This window comes from Humulus lupulus, chromosome 8 (assembly GCF_963169125.1).
Source record: "Humulus lupulus chromosome 8, drHumLupu1.1, whole genome shotgun sequence".
Classification (NCBI taxonomy): domain Eukaryota; kingdom Viridiplantae; phylum Streptophyta; class Magnoliopsida; order Rosales; family Cannabaceae; genus Humulus; species Humulus lupulus.
In genome coordinates this window covers 44,022,818-44,045,681 of record NC_084800.1, presented here as the reverse complement: position 1 = coordinate 44,045,681, position 22,864 = coordinate 44,022,818, and the positions used below count along the sequence as shown (strand labels likewise).

The 22,864-nt window shown below is 33.4% G+C and overlaps 1 protein-coding gene across 2 annotated transcripts; it reads left to right on the top strand.

The window, feature by feature from the left end:
- Nucleotides 1-4,276: 4,276 nt before the first annotated feature.
- On the top strand, nt 4,277-17,725 carry LOC133797009 (coatomer subunit beta'-1-like). 2 transcript variants are annotated; one of them, XM_062234758.1, is made up of 26 exons: nt 4,277-4,484; nt 4,918-4,938; nt 5,045-5,106; nt 5,303-5,357; nt 7,352-7,388; nt 7,474-7,799; nt 7,898-8,029; nt 8,113-8,261; nt 8,610-8,678; nt 8,946-9,093; nt 9,234-9,299; nt 10,460-10,648; nt 10,773-10,913; nt 11,005-11,079; nt 11,203-11,379; nt 11,464-11,555; nt 11,638-11,754; nt 12,655-12,769; nt 12,940-13,011; nt 13,855-14,051; nt 14,240-14,333; nt 14,512-14,618; nt 14,765-14,897; nt 15,465-15,698; nt 16,326-16,383; nt 17,244-17,725. In XM_062234758.1, the coding sequence occupies exons 1-24, from the start codon at nt 4,482-4,484 to the stop codon at nt 15,678-15,680; spliced, it is 2,793 nt and encodes a 930-aa protein (XP_062090742.1). In that variant the 5' UTR covers nt 4,277-4,481; the 3' UTR covers nt 15,681-15,698; nt 16,326-16,383; nt 17,244-17,725. The 2 variants fall into 2 exon arrangements, with proteins under 2 accessions (XP_062090742.1, XP_062090741.1); XM_062234757.1 differs by having other exon boundaries at nt 4,278-4,484; nt 15,465-15,706.
- Nucleotides 17,726-22,864: the final 5,139 nt, after the last annotated feature.

Genomic DNA, 22,864 nt, shown 5'->3' with positions numbered 1-22,864 from the left:
AGGAAATTTTGGGAGTTTTGACTATTTTGCCCCCGAAGACATTTTTGGGACCTCGAGCATTAAGATTTACTTGAGATTACTTAAGCTTGAAGTAACCTGTCAAAAGGAAATCTACGTTCAAACACCTTTTCTCTTTCTCCTATTATTCCTTTTGACCGTTCGTCGCATTTTCGAAGGAAACATGAGTTTTAGGATTCATAATCAAACGAGAATCGAGGCATATCGATTCTAGAAAAGATTAGAAGCTTTTTAACCGAAGGATTTAGCGAGAAACAACATAATCAAAGATAATCCAAGCTTTAAGTTTTGAGTTTTTAAGTTTCTAAGCTCTGATTTGGATTTTACGTGTTGATGAGTTTTTGATTTGTTTGAGCCTTGGGATTTGATGATTTTGGCTCATTAGGATGTTTGTGAACTTTGATTTTTGAATTTGGAGATGTTTGAGTAGGTTTTTGGAAGGATTTAAAAGTGGAAAAACAAGGTTATGGCTGAGTTTCCAGGTGGGGCTGCGGCCCTGTTCTTGGGGGTCGAGACCCGAGCTTGTGCACGTGAGTGGTGGTGTTGAAGGGCCGAGGGCCACGACGCTGGGGGAGGCGGGCCGCGGTGCTTGAGGTTGTCACCTCTGTCATGGCTGGGGGCCGCAGTGCTTGGGGAGGCGAGTCGCGGTGCTTGAGGGCATTTGTGGGCAAAGTAGTGTTTTGATCATGGGAACTCAAACCTTAGGCCTCAGGATCGTTCCTACTACCCAGTTTAGTAGGATTCAATGTCCCAGAGGCTAGGTCTTGGTCCGAGAACCTTTTATTACTCAATTTATTGATGGAATTCCATGCTTGGTTATGACTAGGTAACCGCTAAGAGATCAAAGGACTGATCGTTCTCAAGGGTCGTTCTTTTATTATTCACGCTCGAATTAGAGGTAAGAAAGTTGCACCCCATATGTGTGGTTATTCATGAGGCATGTTGAGTGTTTAAATGTGGACATTGATTGCATATCAAATGCTTAGCAAATATTGTTTACTTGTGAATGATACTAACTTATCAGTCAGAATCGGCAGTGGTGTCAGTAGTAACTGTGAAGCTGTTACTTACTAGTCAAGTTCGGCAGTAGTACTGAGCATCGGTCGTATGGTATTGGCTTAAGAGTCAATAATGGTTTTAGCATGTTCAACGTAAGCCGATAAAGATTAGATCTAATCGACATCAGCATTGAATGACTCCTCATGAGCATTAATGCCAGATCGACCCTAAGTTCGATGAAAATTAAAAGCGTTTGTCTAGTTCCATGACTAGTCACTCAAAGCCAGAGCCAGAAGGCCTAGGTGACTGATCTGTCACATAGCTAAGGGTACAGAACCCACACTAGTGGCTCCATGGCCACTCATCTGATTTACATTAGTGACTTGCTCATCAGTCACTTATCTGGTTTAAGCTAGTGACTCGGTCACTCATTTGTAGAGGGTGCGGAACCCACATTAGTGACTTACAATATCAGTCACTCATTTGTTTGGGGCTATAAGCTCTGGATGATTATCATGATCATCATTTGATATTATATAGATGCAGTAATGAGTTTTCTTGTTGGGCTTTGGCTCATGGGTGCTATGTGGTGCAGGTAAAGGGAAAGTAAAGCTCACCCAGCCTTAAGTAGAGAGCTTAGGTGGTGATGTGTACATATGATGTCGCTTGACCACCATGGCCAAGGAGTTCTCAGAGGAACTAGGGGGTTAACCCTATTTTTGCCGCTTAGGTCGGCGGGTTGTAAATTTTACATTGTAATGACCATTTTGTATTGTATAAAACTTGTAAATGATTTTATAGGCCCATGAACAGTTTTGTATTTTAAATGAAATATATCATTTCCTTTTTTATTGATTTTCACCTTAACCTATTAATAATGCACGTTTATAACCAAGTAACTCGATTAGCGAGTTAAGCACGGTTTAAAGTTCACAGTAACGGTTTTGGAGTAACCAAGACATTACAAAAGCTTCCTTCAAAACCCTTCATCCCTAGTCCCCAAGCCCAATGCAAATCTCCCAAATCTCAGTTTTTTTTTTTCCTAAATTCAAAAAATTGAAATGATTTTAGTAATTCCCTATCAAACTAGCACCGCACCATTTCTCACCCACCCCAATTGAAGCTCCATAACTCATCTTTGTGGCACCAGATCTTGTCCTCGTCCAGGCATTGTTGCCCATCTCTGTCGCAGCAAGTCTGAGGCTTGCAGATGTCGCATCAGATCTCGTCCTTATCCAAGCATCGTCGCCCACCTTCTCACACCAAATCTGAAGCTCCGTCAATGATCTAAACTCCGGTGGACCTAAGGAAGAAGAAAATGAGAGTGAAAATAGAGAGAATGCTCATATAAAAAAAACAGAGAAATCGAGAGAGAAGAAGGTTAGAGAAAAAGAAATAAAAAAAGACATTTAATTTTAGTATTTAATTGTCTTTTTTTTTTTTTTTACTTTTTGATATATTTAATGATTAATATTTTTTATTTATCATTATTTTTTATGGTGAGATGGCATATTTTCTTAATGACATGGAAACCCTAAGGTGATTGCGCAAATTTTAAATGATGTGGTCCAACTATAACTTGACATGTGGTAGTCTAAGTGATAGATAACAGTGAGGTGCCTACGGTTATCAATAAATGGTGACGGGATGACGTAAAAAAGACTTAACTATTAGAGTGCTATTTTAGAAAAACTTAACTATTTTCGTTGTCAATTAGTGTTGGCATAAATAAATACCTAATAAAATTTTGCATTTCCATGAAGACCATGACCACGTATAAGGGCACTTTTTATTAAGAGAAGTTTACATAAATACGAGAAAAATAAACATAGTTTTTATATTTATGGGAAAAAAATAATTATACAAAATATGGTAAGTTTTGAAAAAAATAAAATTAAAGTATAGTAATTTTATATAATATAAATAATAGATTACCATAATTATGAATACACAAAACTTTCTCTCATTCTCTCCTTTCTCTCCCTCACGACCTCCCTCTCTCTCTTTTCCCCTTTATTCCTCTCTCCTCCCCCTTTTGGTTCTCTCATCTCAGCCCTCCACCAGTGATGCTACCTCCACCCCCGCCCCTGATTGCGATGTACCTCCGCCCCTCTTCTTCTTCTTCACATCAGATTTTGCACTTCATATTTAATTTTTTTCCTTCTCAACCTAACTGTAACCGTTTACAGTCACGATCTATTATGATTTCTGGGTTTTTTTCAAATCTGTTTAAGTAACCAGATACAATGTCGTCTAATTCTTTTTATTCGTATATTTTTTTTAGATCTACCTGTAACCAGTTACAATAACGATTCATTTATATTTGTTTGGTTAGATTTGATTTTGTTTTCACACTTGACATAGTAACTAGGTATCATGGCAATTGGTTCATTTTTTTTAGATCTGAATCTGTAACCAGTTACGATTGTGACTAGTTTAGTCTTTTTGTTTGTGATGATATTTGTTTCTATGTTTGGTTAAGTAACCGGTTACCATCGCAATTGATTCTTTTTTACATATCTATTTTGTTTTTCAGACCTAGCTGTAACCAGATACCTTCACGATCAATTTAGTTTATTTTTTTCATATAAATTTTTTTTTCTTCCAAATCTCACTAAGTAACCAGTTACAATTCAGTTGATATTTTGATAATAGTACATTACTAAAAAAATCAAAATTATTTTTATAGCTGTAACTAGTTACTACAACACCACTTAAAAAATAAAATCGATTTTTATTGTTAGAAGATTACTATCACAAAAAAAAAATCAAAATTGTTTCGATAGTGGTAACCAGTTAGTATGAATAAAATGTAGATTGAAGAAGATAAAAAATAGAAAGAAGAAAAAATTACATAAAAGCATGTTGATAAATGTCTCAGATTTTTTTCTTCAAAGAATTATGTAAAAAAAATATATTTTATAAAATATGAATGATGAAAAATAATACAAATAGATTACAATTATAAAAATAATATCAAAACATATCAAAACTAACTATTAAAAATGTATAAAAGATACAATATGGTATGCAAATATATAGGGAAAAAATATCATAAAAATATAAACAAAAAAAATATGCCATAAAAAACTTAAAAGGAAAAAAAACTATCATACAAAAACCCATATATTTGGTGTAATTTCATATTCTTCTGTTAATTTCACTTTTAGATCCGCAATTAGGCCCAAGCCCAGAAGCCCATAAAATCTCAATCGGACCCGACGCACTCACTCACTAGGCTACCCTGGTCTTGGTTGCGTCTTGTATCACACGATTTATTCATCGTCCACACTGGAGTGTCAGCGAGAGAGCCGAGCGACCTCCCAACGAAGTTTCCGGCCACTGCCTTGGTTTCAGAGAACTCGATCTCTCACTCCAGAATTTTCTTTTCGAGCTTTGTCCTCTGCTCTACTCTTGATTGTTTACTCTGATTTTCTTAAGTCTATCATCTCTAACGCCCGAAAATGGTAACGTTTCTCCATTTGAACTCATTTTCTGTCTAAATGCATGTCCTTATTTTCCATTTTCGCGCTTTTTATGATGTTTTAGTGTTTGGTAGTCGAGAAATGTGGGAAACGAAAATGAAAATTGAAATTTGGGGATTGAGATTTTCAGTGTTACAGTAGTTGAGATTTTTTTTAATAAACTCTTCCGAACTAAAGTACAGACTTGGAGATGACTACCTGGGGTTAAGCTTTAGTGTTTTGTTGAAATAGAACATTGTTGAATTTTTTTTTCGCGTTAATTATTTTAGCAAACAAATGAGTAACTGGTTAGTTTTTGTGAACTAATTATATCTGGACTGGAGAAATTAGGTGATAACGAGTTTTTTTTCTTTCCATTTTCTTCAAATGTCGACTTTGAACTGATTGTCTATCTATTTTTTTTTTTAATTTTCAGCCTCTCAGGCTTGACATCAAGGTATGTACCTTCAACCTTACAAAAGCAATGGCTTGTGCTTTATTTATTTATTTATATGTTTTTGGCTTGTGCCATTCCACTAACAAATTTTGCCTATTGTTTTCAGAGAAAATTTATACAAAGAACTGAAAGAGTAAAATCAGTGGATTTGCATCCAACTGAACCATGGTGAATTTTTCTTGTAAACACATATTGAGTATATTTTGCTATATATGTTGCTTTTTTACTTACACCTAAGTCTTATTAAGACTTACATTTATTATTGTAATTTGTAGATACAATATATATTACATTTTTTTCCCTTCTAGTCGTTAATTATGTAGCAATCACAAGTGCCACACCTTATATTTTGCACCTTTGGCAGGCTTCTTGCAAGTTTGTATTCGGGAACTGTGTACATTTGGAACTACCAATCACAGGTTAGTGGCTTTATTCCTATGAGTCCTAGTTTCCTAGTGTTAAAAAACCATTTGAATATCTACTAGAAAGTATTGCGGAGAAACTATACCTATATATTCTCAAGTAAGAACATGTCCAATGGGAAATGGGAGATGCATCTAGTGTGTAGTATATGACACAAAAGTCCATAATTGATATATTTGACACAAAAAGTCAATAATTGATTTATTGGGCACAATTGTAAAAATTAATACAAATATGAATCTTTGATTGATGCTCATTTAATATATATTGAAAGTATAAAAAAAAAATTCTTTTTATTTTATTATTATCTAAAAATCTAATATTATATAAAAAGTCTTCATTTACATTTAATTTAATGATATACTAAAAGTAATAATAAAATATTTAAAATGACATAAAAGTAAATAAATATAATAATTAATTAATGCTTCTCCAAATATATATCATGCTATTTTTTGTGACAAATTTGGTATAGCTTTCAGCATATCATTGGAGCAACTTTCTTTTATAGAGTTTCCATCACTAATTTGACACTCCATTGGAGATGCTCTCTAAGTTTCCATCTTGAAAAGGGAATATAAATGGAAAAATTTCCCTACACGGATTTGTAGAAATCATAATATACAGCTGATACTGACAATGCATATTAACTTTATTTAATTGCATTGTTTATTCAGCTGCTATTAATGCGTGCTTAATACGTTAAATTCAACAGTGTTTATCTGTATCGGGATCCAAAACAGCGACTGTAAATAAATATTAGGATCTATGAATGATCCTATTTTTATTTTTCTTTTTGAAATATTAGAGTATCTTAGAATGATAGCTATTATAATTCTAGAAATTTATGCAAACAACTATTAAAATAGGAATGAGCATAAAGTAAGGTAAATACTTTTATTTAGTTGGGTAGAGATGCTTTATTTTAGAATATAGATTATCAAGATGGGATATACAGATTTCTCACTAATATATGAGAATGTAAACGTGCTTATGTCAAGATATTATATTTTAGGTTTTGAAAGAAAAAAAAATAGAAAGGAGTTTTAATAGGTCTAATGAGTAATGACAACGTGATAGTTCTTATTTTTGAAATAAAGTGGAAAACTTTGAAAAAAGTTAATGAGATGTAACAATTAATTGTATTCAAACATTGAGTTTTTTGTTTTTTTTACGAATTTCAAAAGATAATACACCCCACAAAATAATATTATTTTGTGGAAAAGTTGTTTGGTTTGGATGCATGCATTGCTTTGGCTACCTTAAAGTGCACCTTGTTACATGCACTTTGGTAGAACTCACTCCCAAAAGACTAGCAGCCAGGTGGTTCCTAAGTGGTTATAAACTACCAACTATGCCCATGATTAATCAATGTAGGATTTTAACAATACAATTCACCTCTTTTAGAACTGACGTTTATGGCCATATCATCCTTCACCTGACATTGGTCCTGAAAAGTGGTAGCTATTCCATCTTTACAACCACACTAGTAGAACTCACCCCCAAAAGATTAGTTTATGAGAGGGGGTTGTCCACCAACTAAGATCATACTTATTCAATGTGGGATCCTAACATATTGCCTTAGCTCCAATGGTTGGGTGGGTGAGTGGATGCAACTTCAAGTATCATATAAAAAAAGTGCTTGCACTTGATGTTGTTTTGAATTCAATATATTCTCTCACAAAGGAGAAAGTGTTTCTGTTGTATGGGTTTTGACTAATCACAAGAATGGACTGCTATATAATAACACCAAATAAATGTGTTATAATCATTATAAGTACAGAGTAAAGCAGAAGTTCATGGAGTCAGCCAATTGCTAGGACTTTGTTATAATGCATGGGATATTTGTTCTTATAATCTTCATTATTCTTTTGTAATTGATGGTTACTTTTGGGGTATTAGTTTGAAAATTTTAAGCTTCTATAGATTTATGCTTTATGAGGATGACATTTTTGTTAGTGCTGACTGAAACATTCGTAATTCTCTTCAGACCATGGTAACATCTTTTGAAGTCTCTGAACTTCCAGGTACTTATTGTGTATGTATGTCTTATCTCTTTTCTCGTTCTCCTCATGGTAACCTGTTTGACTATGGGATTCCTTTTCCATGCAGTTAGGTCAGCTAAATTTATAGCACGCAAGCAGTGGATAGTAGCTGGAGCTGATGACATGTCTATCCGTGTATACAATTACAATACAATGGACAAGGTTAAACTTTTTGAAGCACACACAGACTATATTAGATGCGTGGCTGTCCATCCAACACTTCCATATGTTCTGTCATCATCTGATGACATGCTTATTAAACTCTGGGATTGGGAGAAAGGTTGGTTGTGCACTCAAATATTTGAGGGGCATTCTCACTATGTAATGCAAATTACGTTTAATCCTAAAGACACCAACACATTTGCGAGTGCCTCCCTAGATCGCACAATTAAGGTAAAAATAGATTTTTTTTTGGGTTTAATGAAATGAAATATATAAAGTTCTCCTATACAATGTGAGTTATTGTCCTAAAATTGTGATTTCCTTTCCAGGTCTGGAATCTTGGTTCACCTGACCCAAATTTTACCTTGGAAGGCCACTTGAAAGGAGTAAATTGTGTTGATTACTTTACTGGTGGTGATAAGCCATACCTAATTAGTGGCTCTGATGATCAAACTGCCAAGGCAAGTAAACAATTGCCCATACAGCATATGTATTGCATGCATATTTAGGTTGGCAAAATTGTAATCTGAGTCCATGGGAACAGGTATGGGACTATCAAACCAAAAGTTGTGTTCAGACACTTGAAGGACACACTCATAATATTTCTGCAGTCTGTTTCCATCCTGAACTTCCAATAATAATGACTGGTTCTGAGGATGGAACAGTTCGAATATGGCATGCAACCACTTACAGGTAAAATGATAATTTCAATTGAAGCACTATCTACATTATTTCATTCAAAATTTTACTCTCAACTCACATTATTTTCTGCCGTTTGATTTACTGGTTTTATTGCAAATATCTGACTAAACTAATTCTGTACGATGTTTTTATTTTAATGGAACATTAGATATTTTTATGATAAGCAATTTAGAGGACTATTTTGTTATTATTTGATAGTCATTCTCAATAGCATGACACTTGTTTATTACTTTATTTTCATGTGTTTCTTCTTTTTTATCATGTTTATTTTGCTGTGAACATATACTAAGACATATATTTCTTATTTAGTATCTTAATAGCTTTTGATTTGGATTGCAGGCTTGAGAACACGTTGAATTATGGGCTTGAACGAGTTTGGGCTATTGGTTATATGAAAGGCTCACGGCGGTTAGTTTGTCAGCTTTTGATTTATTGTTTAAGTAATTCTTCAGGAAATGTTTACCATATATTTCACAATCCAACATGTGAAGGAAGCTAAAATAAACTTTATCATCTGATGTGTTACCATGTTGAAGCTGAATGCTGATTATATCTCTCTTTCTTTTGTTGATTTTTTTTTAATCACTCTTTCTTTAGTTGATTTTTTTAATCCCTATTTCTTTAGTTGATTTATGACTTCTTAACTGTGCTCGTTTTGTTTCTCTACTTTGGTAGGATTGTATTTGGATACGATGAGGGAGCCATCATGGTTAAAATTGGTCGAGAAGAACCAGTTGCCAGCATGGACAATGGGGGGAAAATAATTTGGGCGAAGCATAATGAAGTTCAAATTGTGAATATCAAAAGTGTTGGGAATACAGAGGTTTGATCATCCTACTTGCTCAAAATTCTATCTGAAACTGAGCCTAGTCTCATGTTCTTTGTATAGAAAATAATAAATCAACTTTTTGTTTGATTTGACTTAGCATTTTTTAGAACTAATTCTTGTATTCCACTACTCAGGTCGCAGATGGAGAACGATTGCCTTTGGCCGTCAAGGAATTGGGAACATGTGATCTTTATCCTCAAGTAAGTTAAAATATTTAATGCAGCCTATGCAGGTAAAAATGATGCTGCTTTGTTTTAGTGCAGTTTATTACCTCTTGTTGTTGGCTCTATCTGCTTACATTATACATAGCTTAGACTAGCAGAAGGTATACAATTCATTATCCCCATGAGTAATGGGCAAGCCTTACACATTTTTGTATCATAGATTATTATTTTCATGTTAGAAAGATTACGTACTTCCCTTAAATTTTTAGTGTCTACCCTAAGGTGGTGTTTTGTTTGGATGGAATGGAAAGAAAAAAAAAAGTCCCTTTGTTTGGTTACTTAAATGCACGGGAGCAGCTATTCTATTGTAATGACCATTCCTACAACTAATGGAGGTGTCATTCCTAAATAAAATGGATGGAGTGACCATTTCATTTTTACAGTTTTTTTCCCCAAATTGTTTATATGAAATCAGTCTTAACACTACCTATTTGACTTTTTTTCCTCCTCTTTCTTTTGATTGTTTTTCTTTCCTTTGTTTTTTTCTCCCTGCGTTAAACTAGTTATATTGGCTCAAATATTAATGATTTTTTTGTCAAATTATTAGTGAAACCATTCCACTATAAAATTAATAGAAAATTCCAACCAAACAATCGAATAAATTCTTACTGCATTCCCTTTCTGCGGAAATATTGATGAATTTAAGATATTAGTTTTGTAATCCTTAATAGTTAATATTCTCCTTATTACAATTATTCAATCCTACATAGGTTTCTATTAAAGTCAACTCAAGAATAAGTGAATAAGAGGGATAGAGTTTGCTCTTTATCCCACTATGTCTTGAGTTTTTACCATCGTTAGTATTGACCCAGGTGGTTAGTAGGTGTTTGGTTGTTGATGATCAATTATTATAACAATGGATTGACATGATTGTTCATTCATACCAATGTATTTGCTGTCTTAACTACAATACCTCTAGATATTTAGTTATTGGTCTACTACGTCCTAAAGTCTTTGACTGCCTGGTCAACATAAAATGAGATGACTACTTTTATAGCTGTATCTGGTCTGAAAATATTCCAATGGTCTGCAGGATGTAATTGTTTAGCTTGTGACAATGTAAAGTCAGTTTCTAGCTTCACTTATTTTGCATTTAAACCAAATATGAAGGTGTTTTACTTTTCGTTTGGTGTCAGAGCTTAAAACACAATCCCAATGGGAGGTTTGTTGTTGTTTGTGGAGATGGCGAGTACATTATATATACAGCCTTAGCTTGGAGAAATAGATCCTTTGGCTCAGCACTGGAATTTGCCTGGTCATCAGATGGAGAATACGCAGTTAGAGAAAGTACAACAAGGATCAAATTATTTAACAAGACATTCCAGGTTTGACCCTTTTGAATGCATAATTTGGTAGAGGATTGAAATCTGAGATTGCTACGAGTCTTATGGTTGTGGACGATAAACAAATTATTCATTAATGGAGTTCTACTGAAATGGCATTTTTCAGGAGAAGAAAAATATTCGACCTACATTCTTATGTGAGCACATGTACGGAGGGACATTATTAGCAATGTGCTCAAATGATTTCATCTGTTTTTATGACTGGGCTGAATGCAGATTAATTAGGCGGATCGATGTTAATGTGAAAGTATGATTGGCCATTTGATATGTCAGTGGTTTATTGGCTATATTGTCATGTTCGCTAATATTTACTTGTGATTTCTTTTTTACTGTTCTAGAATGTTTATTGGGCGGATAGTGGTGATTTGGTGGCAATAGCTAGTGAGTCATCATTCTACATACTAAAATACAATGTAAGAATACATCTTTGCTACATGCACTCACACTATTATCAGAATATGTTTAAGCTTTTTGTATATTGAAGTACCTTGAGCTTGGTGTGTCACATTACTAAATTAATGTTGTCTATTTGGCAGCGTGATGTTGTATCATCATATTTTGACGGTGGAAGTTCAGTTGATGAACAAGGTGTCGAGGATGCTTTTGAGCTGCTCTTTGAAATAAATGAGCGTGCCAGAACAGGAATTTGGGTTGGTGATTGTTTCATCTATACTAACACTTCTTGGCGTCTTAATTACTGTGTTGGCGGAGAGGTAAACAATTTTTGAATTCAGCAGCATCTTTATTTAGTGTTGGTTGTGATTGCAAAGTCATTTTGATGCAATGTGATATTTCAGGTGACAACTATGTGCCACCTGGACCGACCTATGTACTTGTTGGGATATCTGGCCAATCAAAGTCGGGTTTATCTTATTGATAAAGACTTCAAGTGAGTGTTTATTGTTAGCTGTTCTGGAAAGATTTTTTTCGAGATTGATTTTAAGTTTTAATGTGAGCCTTTTATTTTGTAGTGTCATGGGATACACTTTACTTCTCAGCTTGATTGAATACAAAACTCTTGTGATGCGTGGAGATCTAGATCATGCAAATCAAATTTTACCAACCATTCCTCCAGAACATCACAATAGGTAAGGTAACACCTGCTTGCATAGGCAAATTATTGTGCAGCATCCTGTACAAGTGGTATCCTAAACTATGATTCCATGTCTTGTCCTTCTGCATAAAGGAAGCTCAACTGTTTTAAATTTAGCATTCTTTTCCTTTGCCTTTTCTTCTAAATGTCTATTTTACCACCTGCTTGAATTATAAAGTCTAATTATTATGAACAAATATGCTTATTGCTGATTCAGAATTTGATATGTGATAGTTTGCAGGAGTATAGGTTTTTGTATTTGAAAATTTCTGTTAATAACTATTACTTCAGCTACTTGGTTAATATATATCTCTAGTCTGACCGATATGTGTGGCATCATATTTTATGGTTTGATGCTTTAGTTTGGATGTGAACTGAAGGGACTTCTGATTTTTACTTGCATGGAGAAACTATAATCAATTTTTTAGTGGTTAAATCCTTATTCTAGTGGGCTTTTTATTATTATTATTATTATTATTATTTTCAAGTGTTTCCATATGATGTTCATTCACAGGTCCTGTACATAAGGGATTAAGATTTTTCTCAAATCTCACTTTTTTTTAATGAAACGCTCCTCATCCAAGAAAAAGAGAAGAAATAAACAAATACAAATCTAGTAGACAAATCTCAACTAGCAAATATTTCTTTGCACAAATTGCGCTGTAGAACTGAAGCCCTATAACATCCTTTTCTGCACAAGACAAGGAATGAGGAGCAGAAAAAACAGCCAAATTTATCCTGATGAATATGTCCACTGAACTGACATTTATCCCCATCCCATGATGTCTTTCCTGGATTTTTTATTTGCATACAAATGCATTCTTTTTCTATGTCTTGATAGAAAGCATTCTGAAATGCAACTCATAATATCATGGAATCTATTTTTGCTTTTTAGTGTTGCTCGTTTTTTGGAATCTCGAGGAATGTTGGAAGATGCGCTAGAAGTGGCTACAGATCCTGATTACAAATTTGATCTGGCCATACAGCTGGGAAGACTTGAGATTGCAAAGGTACAGTATTTTTATTTTCAATGTAAGATTGTGGACAAATTGGAATATTACCGAATCATGCACCTATAGTGGAGCTTTTCTTTAATGAGCAACTGTAGTAAAGTTTTCCTTGTCAACAATGATATCTAAGTTCTATTCTTTACAAATTAATTTGCTTGTTTGGCTTTCAGGAAATTGCTACCAAAGCCCAAAGTGAATCAAAGTGGAAGCAGCTGGGAGAATTAGCTATGTCCATTGGGCAGGTATTCTCTCTCATTTATTTTTGATGAGAAGGATTTAAAATAGTATCCCCTTTCATCTCACCCTTTAGTTCACTCGAGTACAGCTTCCACTTAAATACTTATCTTTACCCATTATGTTTTAAAATGTTTAATGTGTTTTACTTACCTATGGAACTGCGTTCACATTATCTTTTAGTCATTATGTATGCACAAGAGGCATATTTTTCTTTGACATGAATATTGTATCATGAAGCTGATAGTACAAAGAGTAATATAAGTTCAAAATTTCAGATAAGTGGCCTACTTTTGAACATTTCATGATGAAAATGGAAATATAATTACATTTTTCAGGATTTATGTTTCAATTAAAAAGCGAATGTCCTTGTGCTTTTTCGAGTCATCACATAAATGCATTTATTTCCATCAGCAATGAGGTGTATGCTTGTGTGCATTATTAGGACCACTGATTAATTATTATAGGAATTAAGGAGCATGTTTGTTTACGATATAATTTTTTGCTATTTTTATGATTTTTAGGACTTTTTTTCAGAACATGGTGACAAGTTACTTGGAAGGTTTACTTGAATATATGCAGGATAAATTGTCTACTTTTTAAGTTATTCTTCTTTTTTTACAAATGTTAGTCAGCCATTTACTATTTTGAGCTACTATGTTGTTGCAAGTTGCAAATTATCAAGTTATATCATCGACTTTATTCAATTTCACGTTTTATTTTGTTTTAATCTGTTTGTTCCTTTGGATCCTTTTTTATGAATCGTATGGCTTGTCTTATGAAAACACCAATGGTATCTTGTGTGTTTCTTTGTGTATTAATAATCTCCCGTGCCTTAATCGTTTGCACAGTTTGAATTGGCTGAAAATTGTCTATTGCATGGAATGGACTTAAGTGGGTTGTTGCTTCTCTACTCTTCTATTGGAGATGCTCAAGGTATACTAAAACTTGTATCCCTTGCCAAAGAGCAAGGAAAGAATAATGTGGCATTCCTTTGTTTATTCATGCTGGGAAAATTAGAAGAGTGCATCCAACTGCTGATTGACAGGTACTACTTCCTCACTGCATTTTGCACTCATTTTCTTTATTATTAATTTAAGAAATCGACATCCTCATTAGCCTCTTTGTAGACCACAATTCCTATTCTAAATTTCTATTGTACATGATTCTGGATAATCTGCATAATGGCCGAATTGAAATTAAAAAGATTTTTAAGGATTGACTTCTTCCTTGCAGTAACCGAATACCTGAAGCAGCTTTAATGGCACGATCTTACCTTCCAAGCAAGGTGTCAGAGATAGTTGCAATTTGGAGAGATGACCTAAAGAAGGTTAGACTTCTACATACTTTATTCATCATTAAAGATTTTGGATCATGTTACTGAGATATGCACTGGACCAAAAGTGATAAGAACTGAAATATAGAAACATTGTGGATCGTCCTATTTTTTCAGCTCCACACATTGAACAAAGGAATTTGTGTTTGAGTATACTTGCTAATGAGTGCAGGTCAGTAAGAAAGCTGCTGAGTCATTAGCTGATCCTGACGAATACCCTAATTTGTTTGACGACTGGGATGTTTCTCTTTCCCTTGAAGCAGAAAGTGGAAAAAACAGGCATGACTTCTTTTTTTCCTCTGATTTTTTATTGTGTGCATGATAGGTGTTCAAAGTTTTATTGCAATAGCTGGATAAACCGTTTATGCTGTCTACTCTTCATTTATTTGCTCGTAATAGTGGATTGCCATGGATACAATTTGCAGGTGCAATTATCCTCCTGCTGAACTGTACCCAATCTATGCTCAGAAATCAACCACCACCCTTCTTGAGAAGTTTAAGAGCATGCAAATTGATGAAAACGATGATCCGACTGAAAATGGACAGCATGATCATGAGGTACGAAATGCCAACTTCATACAGATTTTTCTAGTGTTGCTAAAATTCTTGAACCGACAATAGGACAATATTGTTATACCTTTATCACTTTTCATCCTCCCGAAACCCATAGACCATTTTTTTTTATTTTACTAGCCCATATCCATATGGTTATAGCTATGGTAATAAATTTATTTCTAATTTTAAGTAGGCCATAGGTATGATAAAGATATCACAGAATTGGTCCATTACAAACATCACCCTTTTTATTTTAATCTGCGAGAGCTGAAAGCTTCTGTATATGACTTGCCTGCTTAAACTTTTTCATAGAACTCTTGAGGAGATGTCATGGGTTTAAACTTTGTGAAGATTTTTCAAAAACATTTTGCTGGCCTTCAGACTGCTGAAATTATGTATGTAAATTTGGGTGTGATTTTGGCCCATCAGGTATCTTCCTAAGAAGTAAAATGCCGTGTTATTATCAGATTTGTCACTTTACAACTGTTCACTGTAATTCAAAATTGAGATTCTCTCATCTCTCTCCCAGAATAAGATTTTAGAGTTTTGTTTGCATTTTATTCTCTCCAGGAGACTCTGGGGAACGAGGAAAATCATGGACAAGAAGCTGTGGTTGAAGAGGATGCTAGTTCCACAAATGGTATTGTTATTTTAGATAGTAAGGAGGATGAAGAAGAATTGGGAGCAAAGGATGAGACCAGTTCACCACAAAAATTGGAAGTTAAAGACGAGAGCACTTCAGCAGATGAATTGGAAGCAAAGGATGAGAACACTTCACCATCCTAAGGTGATGCTTTGCTGAAAGTATGAAGGTATCCCCTGGATTAAATTGTTTTGTTGGACTTTTTTTTCCTTTCCCTGATGCAAGAATAGTAGATATTATTGGTTCTTGTTGCCATTCTGGTCGTTTCCTCTTATACTTTATTATGGAACTATCATTATGTTCACCACTTTTTTTTTTCTAAGTCAATTTTTTTTTTCATCTTCTCAAGTCTAGCCATCTCTTCTTTAGCAGGGATCAAGATTTTGATTTATCTAGACACTGGTTTTCGTGTGTTCAAATTTCCTGAATTATTTGTTTATCTACCATGCATGTTTTCCTTGTGAATAATATCTAGATATTTTTCGTGTCGCAGCAAATACTATATTTACATCTAAACTATGATTAATTATTAATGCTAGATATACGACAGTTTCCACACTTGATGCATTTTATATGTGCAATACTTGTTTCAAGTAAAATACCATGCTTGTTTTTAATTATGAATGTTGGCATTCGTTCAAATTTTATATATAATGCCCTTCCAATGTCAGATATATTATCATCTATTCAGCATTTAATTTTGTGTAAGAGTCAATTGGTGTTGATTGTTGATTTTCTTTACCTCTCCTTTTTCTCCATTTTTACTTCTGTTCTTATGGTTGAGATAGGATACATTACCAGTTCCACAGGACAAGCTAGGCCCAGCTGTTATACGCATATCTTCTGGTGAGAAAAATGTTTCTACTTTAGCTTATTTTTCATTTCTGTCAAAATCCTATGTTATTAATAGCTGTTGTGATTCATTTTTGTTGTGATCGCTGATTCACATCATGTTCTTTTTCCTTTTATCTTTAAGACTTGCATTTTCCTCACAACCAGTTTGTGCAATCTTTTCACTAGCTTTAAGCATTGTTGCTATGTGAAAAGTTTGGAGTTTAAACTTTTAAATGAAAATTAGAAACCCTTGTGAGATGCAACCCTTACAAGAAGGAAATTATATGCTTTGGTTCTGATGAATTTAGAAGCAACCGTTCGTTCTCCTGTTTCAGCAAAGCCAAGCAGCACCTAATTCTTTTACATGCTGAACTGATATGATTTAACAAAATATACAATCTTTATTATATTTGTTTATTTACTCATTTTACTTCTATAAAATTTGGGTTGGTGGAATTTGATCCTGTATGTCAGCTGATTTTGACATTTAGACTTAATTCATACAACTTGGTCCCTTCTGAATGATGAATTCAACTAACCATCATCTGCCACCTATATATAAAATATTGCACTCTTTGTATTATTAAATTAATTTTTCTCATCAGTAATCTGGAAATAATTTAAATGTATCAATGCATGGCCCATGCATTGCTGGTGCTCAATACCTACTGGGTTGATTTCCCCCAGTGTTATATTTTCGTCAGTCTGTTTCTTCGATATCTGAAACTGTCTACCTACAGGATCTCAAACTAGTCACTTGTTTGAACTAAAAACCCAATATATGATTATTATGTTCGACTGTGTTTTATTTTATGATGATCTACAATTAACCCTCTACTGAATTGGTTTCAATTTTTTATATTTCCCTGCAGAGTTGACTCGTAACATCTTTTTTTGCACACCAGTGAAAGCTTCTCATATTTCCTTATATTGCAGTAGTTTTCGCGGGACCCTATACGCTTTTACAGATGAGAAAAAAAAGGTTGTCTGGAGTATACTTCTATAAAAAGTGTGTCAATAAATCCTAAAAGGATTACTTTTTTTAGTCAGACTCCCATTTCACCACTCTTCATGTCATACACCTTATATTAGTTTGGCATATAAAGAGTCGAGAAAAGAGACCTTCGAAGGTACCACTGATGCTTCCGGTAGTCTGTTGATTTTGTAGGTAAACAAAATCTCAATAACTTGTACGATATTACTTTACCGTTGGAATTAGAAACTTTTTTAATGTTATATACAATTTCATATAATATCCATAGCTAGGATTAGGGATATAAATATATATATTTGGGTTTGTTAGAATGACAACCAGTTCATCCCGCATTATACATCTATGCCTTTATTTTCTACCTTTTCATTTTGCTTTATTTGTTTAACTTACTATGTTAATCATTATTAAAGAATGTTCCAATCATGACCAATCATATAGTTCTCTCTCTAATGAACATTTTTCTAGGCAAGAACAGAAATTGTCGGATAATTCATGTAAAAGGGTTAAGAAAAAAAAAAATTCTTTATAATTTAAGTGGTGGGTTTATATTTTACTTTTGTTTCCTTTTAATCTTTTCTTTAATAGAGGTCAGGTATGGAAACCGAGTTGGCAATGCTTCATATTTTTTATTTAACTTTTATTTTTGCTTTTGCATTTGTTAGGCTTGTGGATAATAACTATATGCTACAGACGCGTTTAATACGAATCTAACTTTATCAAGGTTAGGTTCAATTATTTGTATTGTGTCGTTTGTTCTCACGTGCCGACAGTTTAGCGAAATAGGGGAAAATGAAAAATATTATTTCAGGCCATTCCCTAACCCTTTTCAGCTGCTTTCACGAGATAAGAAGCTGCAGGATTTTATTATTTATAAAAATAGCTAAAAGTTAATCAAAAGTTTTGATGGCTCTCATGTTCACTGAATCATAAAGCCACAGCCGACCAGTCTACTTTTATGCGTATCCCTCTGGCACAAGGAATTTTTTTAGATTCTAATATTTTTCTAAACAAGGAATTTTAGATTCTAATTTCTAATCAACTTGGAGTACAATTTTTAGCCGTTTATGATTTTTAAATTTTTTTTGACACATTTGCTAGTAAGAGTAACCGCCTGCTTCCCCGGTTGAATGTTATTGACTTTCCGTTATTTAAAATGACTTTTGAAGGCTTGTTTGTTAAGCTTAAAAATTGGCATTTAATTATTCTATCGACAAAAAAAGGTAGCGATAGTTAATTACGTATATGGGGAAACTAATCGGTTCTAGTCTTCTATAATTCAAGTTATACTTCTGAACTCTGCAGTTAATGGTGTTTTTTTTTAGTGGCTGGGACTTGAGCTTGAGCTTGAGTTTTTTTTTTTTTTGAGCAACTTCAGCTTGAGCTTTAGGTGATGCAACAACTCAGAGCTAAAATAGAACGGAACGTAAAAACAAACAATAATAATTAAGGTTGTTTAAGGGTATGACATGACCATTACAGTAAGACCTTATGGGTCTCTGATCTGTTTTACGGGTACCAAGTTCTTGATAAGATGAGAGATCACCACATGGCATCACAAAGCCAGTTGTGTCTGTGGACCACTATTTGGGTCGTCTCGTTACTATCATCTCAATATCTCATCTCATGATTTTGTACTCATTTACTTTCAAACATTTATTAATTTCTGCTTTCTTTTTTTCACTCCTTGGTGAAAAACAGAGACGAGAAAATTGGAACAGAGCCCTTTCGGCCATGGGCTCTTCGGACTTCACTGACCCCACTGTCTTGCAATTATACAATCTCACAAAAATCTTTTCTTCTTACTTTGATTTCCCTATCAGACCTAGATATTGGTACATATATGAGACCCTCAGCAATGGTGTATCACTTAGATTTTAGTTGTAAATATTAACGTCCCACAACAAGGACTAACAACCTACAAAGGATCTAAAACCCCTTTCTTCTCAAACCCTACCAAAGATTCATGACGAGAACTACAACAATGCACTACCACAAGTCCTCTGATTTTTTTAGTTTTGTACCAAACAAGGGGGGGACAAATGCATGGAAATTCAAGTTTCCAAACCATTACATTCATGGTAGTTGAAATTGAAGTACTTAGTTTCTAAACCATACACTGTATTTACAACAGGTACAAACTCCATGTGGTAAAAAGATTCCGTTCAAATTCCATTACAAAAAGAATGTAAAAACTATTTTACGTCATTGGAATAGGAAACGCAACATCATATGGTTGTTAGAACATATCATGCCCAGGTAGCTCGAACCCATATACATATATATATATATATATATATCTATCTACACGAGCACAGGCACAGCTTCATGGATTGATGGGACAAAGAAACGATCAGCCATGGGTGTGTGAAAGTCAGGGGTCCACTTTGGGAGCGTCTTATGATTATCTGACGGTTCTTGGCGAGGTCCCACTAATTAAGGGTCCACACGAAATTTAATATATCTGTAATATATAACCGATGTTTCCTGATCCCCGTGGACTAGGGTCCCACTATTTGGTGGTCATAAAAGCTTAAAATATCTTATGTTACATAAATTTTTATAATTTACACGAACAGAAAAAGCCTACCGACGAAGCCCTAACAAGAAGACCGTGTGACTTGTTGAATACGGGAAAATTTAGTCCGTAATTTGCGTGGCGTGGTGGCGTGTGTCTTGCGCTTCTTCTTCTTTTATTTTTTTTAATGTATATTTATATTTATTTTTTAAAATTTCTTCCCTTTACAGTTTACGTCCTTCTACGTAGTTTCTTATTTATATTATTCTTTCTGACCTTCTTTTCACTATTTCTGCTTTTAATTTTTAATCTCGTATAACTTTTCTTTTTGTGTACATACTTTTGACCAAATATATATTGGAGGATATATAAACAAGTGAAAAGTCATAATGTTGTTCATTTACGAAACAAATATAACATCAATTACTTTTGCTAGTCATTATGCTGTCTTTGCATACTATATATACTGCTTTCTTATCAAATGTAAATCACACTCTTCTGTCGCAACATAGTACCTTTCATTCATTATTATTAACCAAATAAACTAGAATATATATACATATATATATACATAACGCGCTTTGTTATATATTTGATCAAATTCATTCATGATTGTGAGCTTACTTCAAAAATGGTACTGAAATAATAAGTTGGCAAATAAGAGTTTTAGAATTTAGATTCTCATGTCATGTTCGTTGATTACAAACTAAGTTTACGTTTACATCACCAGTGGAACCAAAACAATGTGAAAGCTAGTAACTTGAGCTCTTTTGACCAAAAAGACAAAAGTTAGTCACATACGAAATAGTGAACAGTAGTAGTATTATTGTATGTTTCTGCAATTAATAACCTGCAGGAGTGTACTATGTATATATATATATATATATATATAAAAAAGCACACCAACTTCTTATAACTCTTCATAAAAAGGAAAAAAAGAGTGACATATATCTACATGAAACTTTAATTATAATAATGGGAATCGCGGTTGAACTTGGAAATATCACTATCATTTACTAAACAACAATAAAAATACACTGAAAAATAAGTAGTTATACATGCTTATAAAACTCCACTGTCTCATTCATTTACACTTAAGTTGAATAGTATGTTCAATCGTTACAAGTATATATATATAAGTTTTAGATTTATTTATCATATTTATATTTATATATAATAATGAACGGTTATACTGAATTCGGCCAAGAAAAATCCAAGAGAATATTTTGCTATGGGGAACAAGGTCACTAATCCATAAAATTTATAAGAGCAAAAGAAAGACACAAATGCAAATTTGGCTGTTTCCTCTGCCTCTAAACGAATAAGTTAATAGCATAATCACATTTAGCCAACCCAAAGTTACCCAAAATCCAATCCTGATTATCAAAATAATAAGAATAATTTATAAAAATAGTATTTGGACAAAAAAGCAATAAACTAAACTCTCAACTAAGATGGGGTTTGAATAGTTGCTGGGTCAGCAGCCAGAAGCAAGACGCAGATGAGGTCAGGAATGAATAGCGGCCCACGTGGGCCCATCTCCAGTTCCCCATTGTAGACTTTGGAGCTCGGAAACGGCTGACGTGGATCTGACACGTGTCTCGATAAAGGGTCACAGCTGGCTTTGCCGGCTGGCAATTTTTGTCCTATCCTAATGCTTCCGTCGTCCTATGTGGCGCGATGGTCCCACGCGCTGTTTGATGACCTGTCAAGTCCATATGGGGAGAGTTGGGGCTGTGTTTGGTTTGGCGTTTAGGAATAAGTCCGTGAATTATGATTAGTTAGTTGCTTCGACAATGATCCTACTCTTATTTTGGGATTATTATATTCCGTTTAAGAGACGTTGCTATGCTATGACTACCAAAGAAAAAAATAAAACTATTACTATCATTATTATTATTATTCTATTCAATGCATGCATTTGATTTTGACAACATTTTGGAAATTCATTAAAATAATTTCAAAAAAAATATTAACAATAATACATGGTCTTTTTTTTTCGGGCTGAAGAATAATAAAATCTTATTTTATACTTCGTTACTAATCATTTTATAAATCATCCGCCGTAACACTGACTGAGGAATATAATTATGCAATATAGAAATATGTATATTTATTATTGGTTGAGAATTAGAATTGTGGAAAATATATAAATAAAATTTGGTTTTGAACACATGGGTTGGCTTGGATAATCGGTGGGAATAGTAATTATTTAATGATAAGAGAATAGCCGCGTAGGAGAGAAGAGAAAGGTTGTTGATTTAAGCGTTTTATTTGTTAAAATTTGGCATGTTGACATATCTAAATAATATCAAGAGTTAATTATATTCACAACTCAAATTGTCACTTTTTATTGCTTCACAGCTGTATATGATCACTTTGAGTTGAATACTGTTCTTCAACAAAAACTTATAAATCAGTAAATCCCATCTCAATATTATATTTTGGCCCCTTTCAAAAAAATAAAATAGATATTATATTTTGGTCAAATATATATATAATACAACTACTATGTACTAACTTTGGTTTTATTAGAATATCTATCATACTGTCAAGTTTAATTCAAATGATAATTGTCCATTATATATATATATTTATACACATAATGTTGGGCCAATCATCTAGCTTATCTAATAGCTATTAAATAATCAATGTTTGGTTTACATATATTTTTTTATTTGGTATATAACAACTATATTTAATTTAATGAAAACAAAATAATTTGATCAAAAATTACAATGAAGGGTGGAATATTGTATATAGTATAAATTTTCGTTAACTTTATTTCATTCAGATTCAAATATTTCATTCCTTATAAAAAAAAAAACTAATATTTCACATAATATTATTGCCACTTCGACGTAAATAACTATCATCACGTACATAACTTTTTTTGTTAGAGAAACAAACATGTGAATATATAACTTATCATTACAATAGTCTCTTTATTTATTCTAATCAAAATTTCGTTAATTTCTCATATT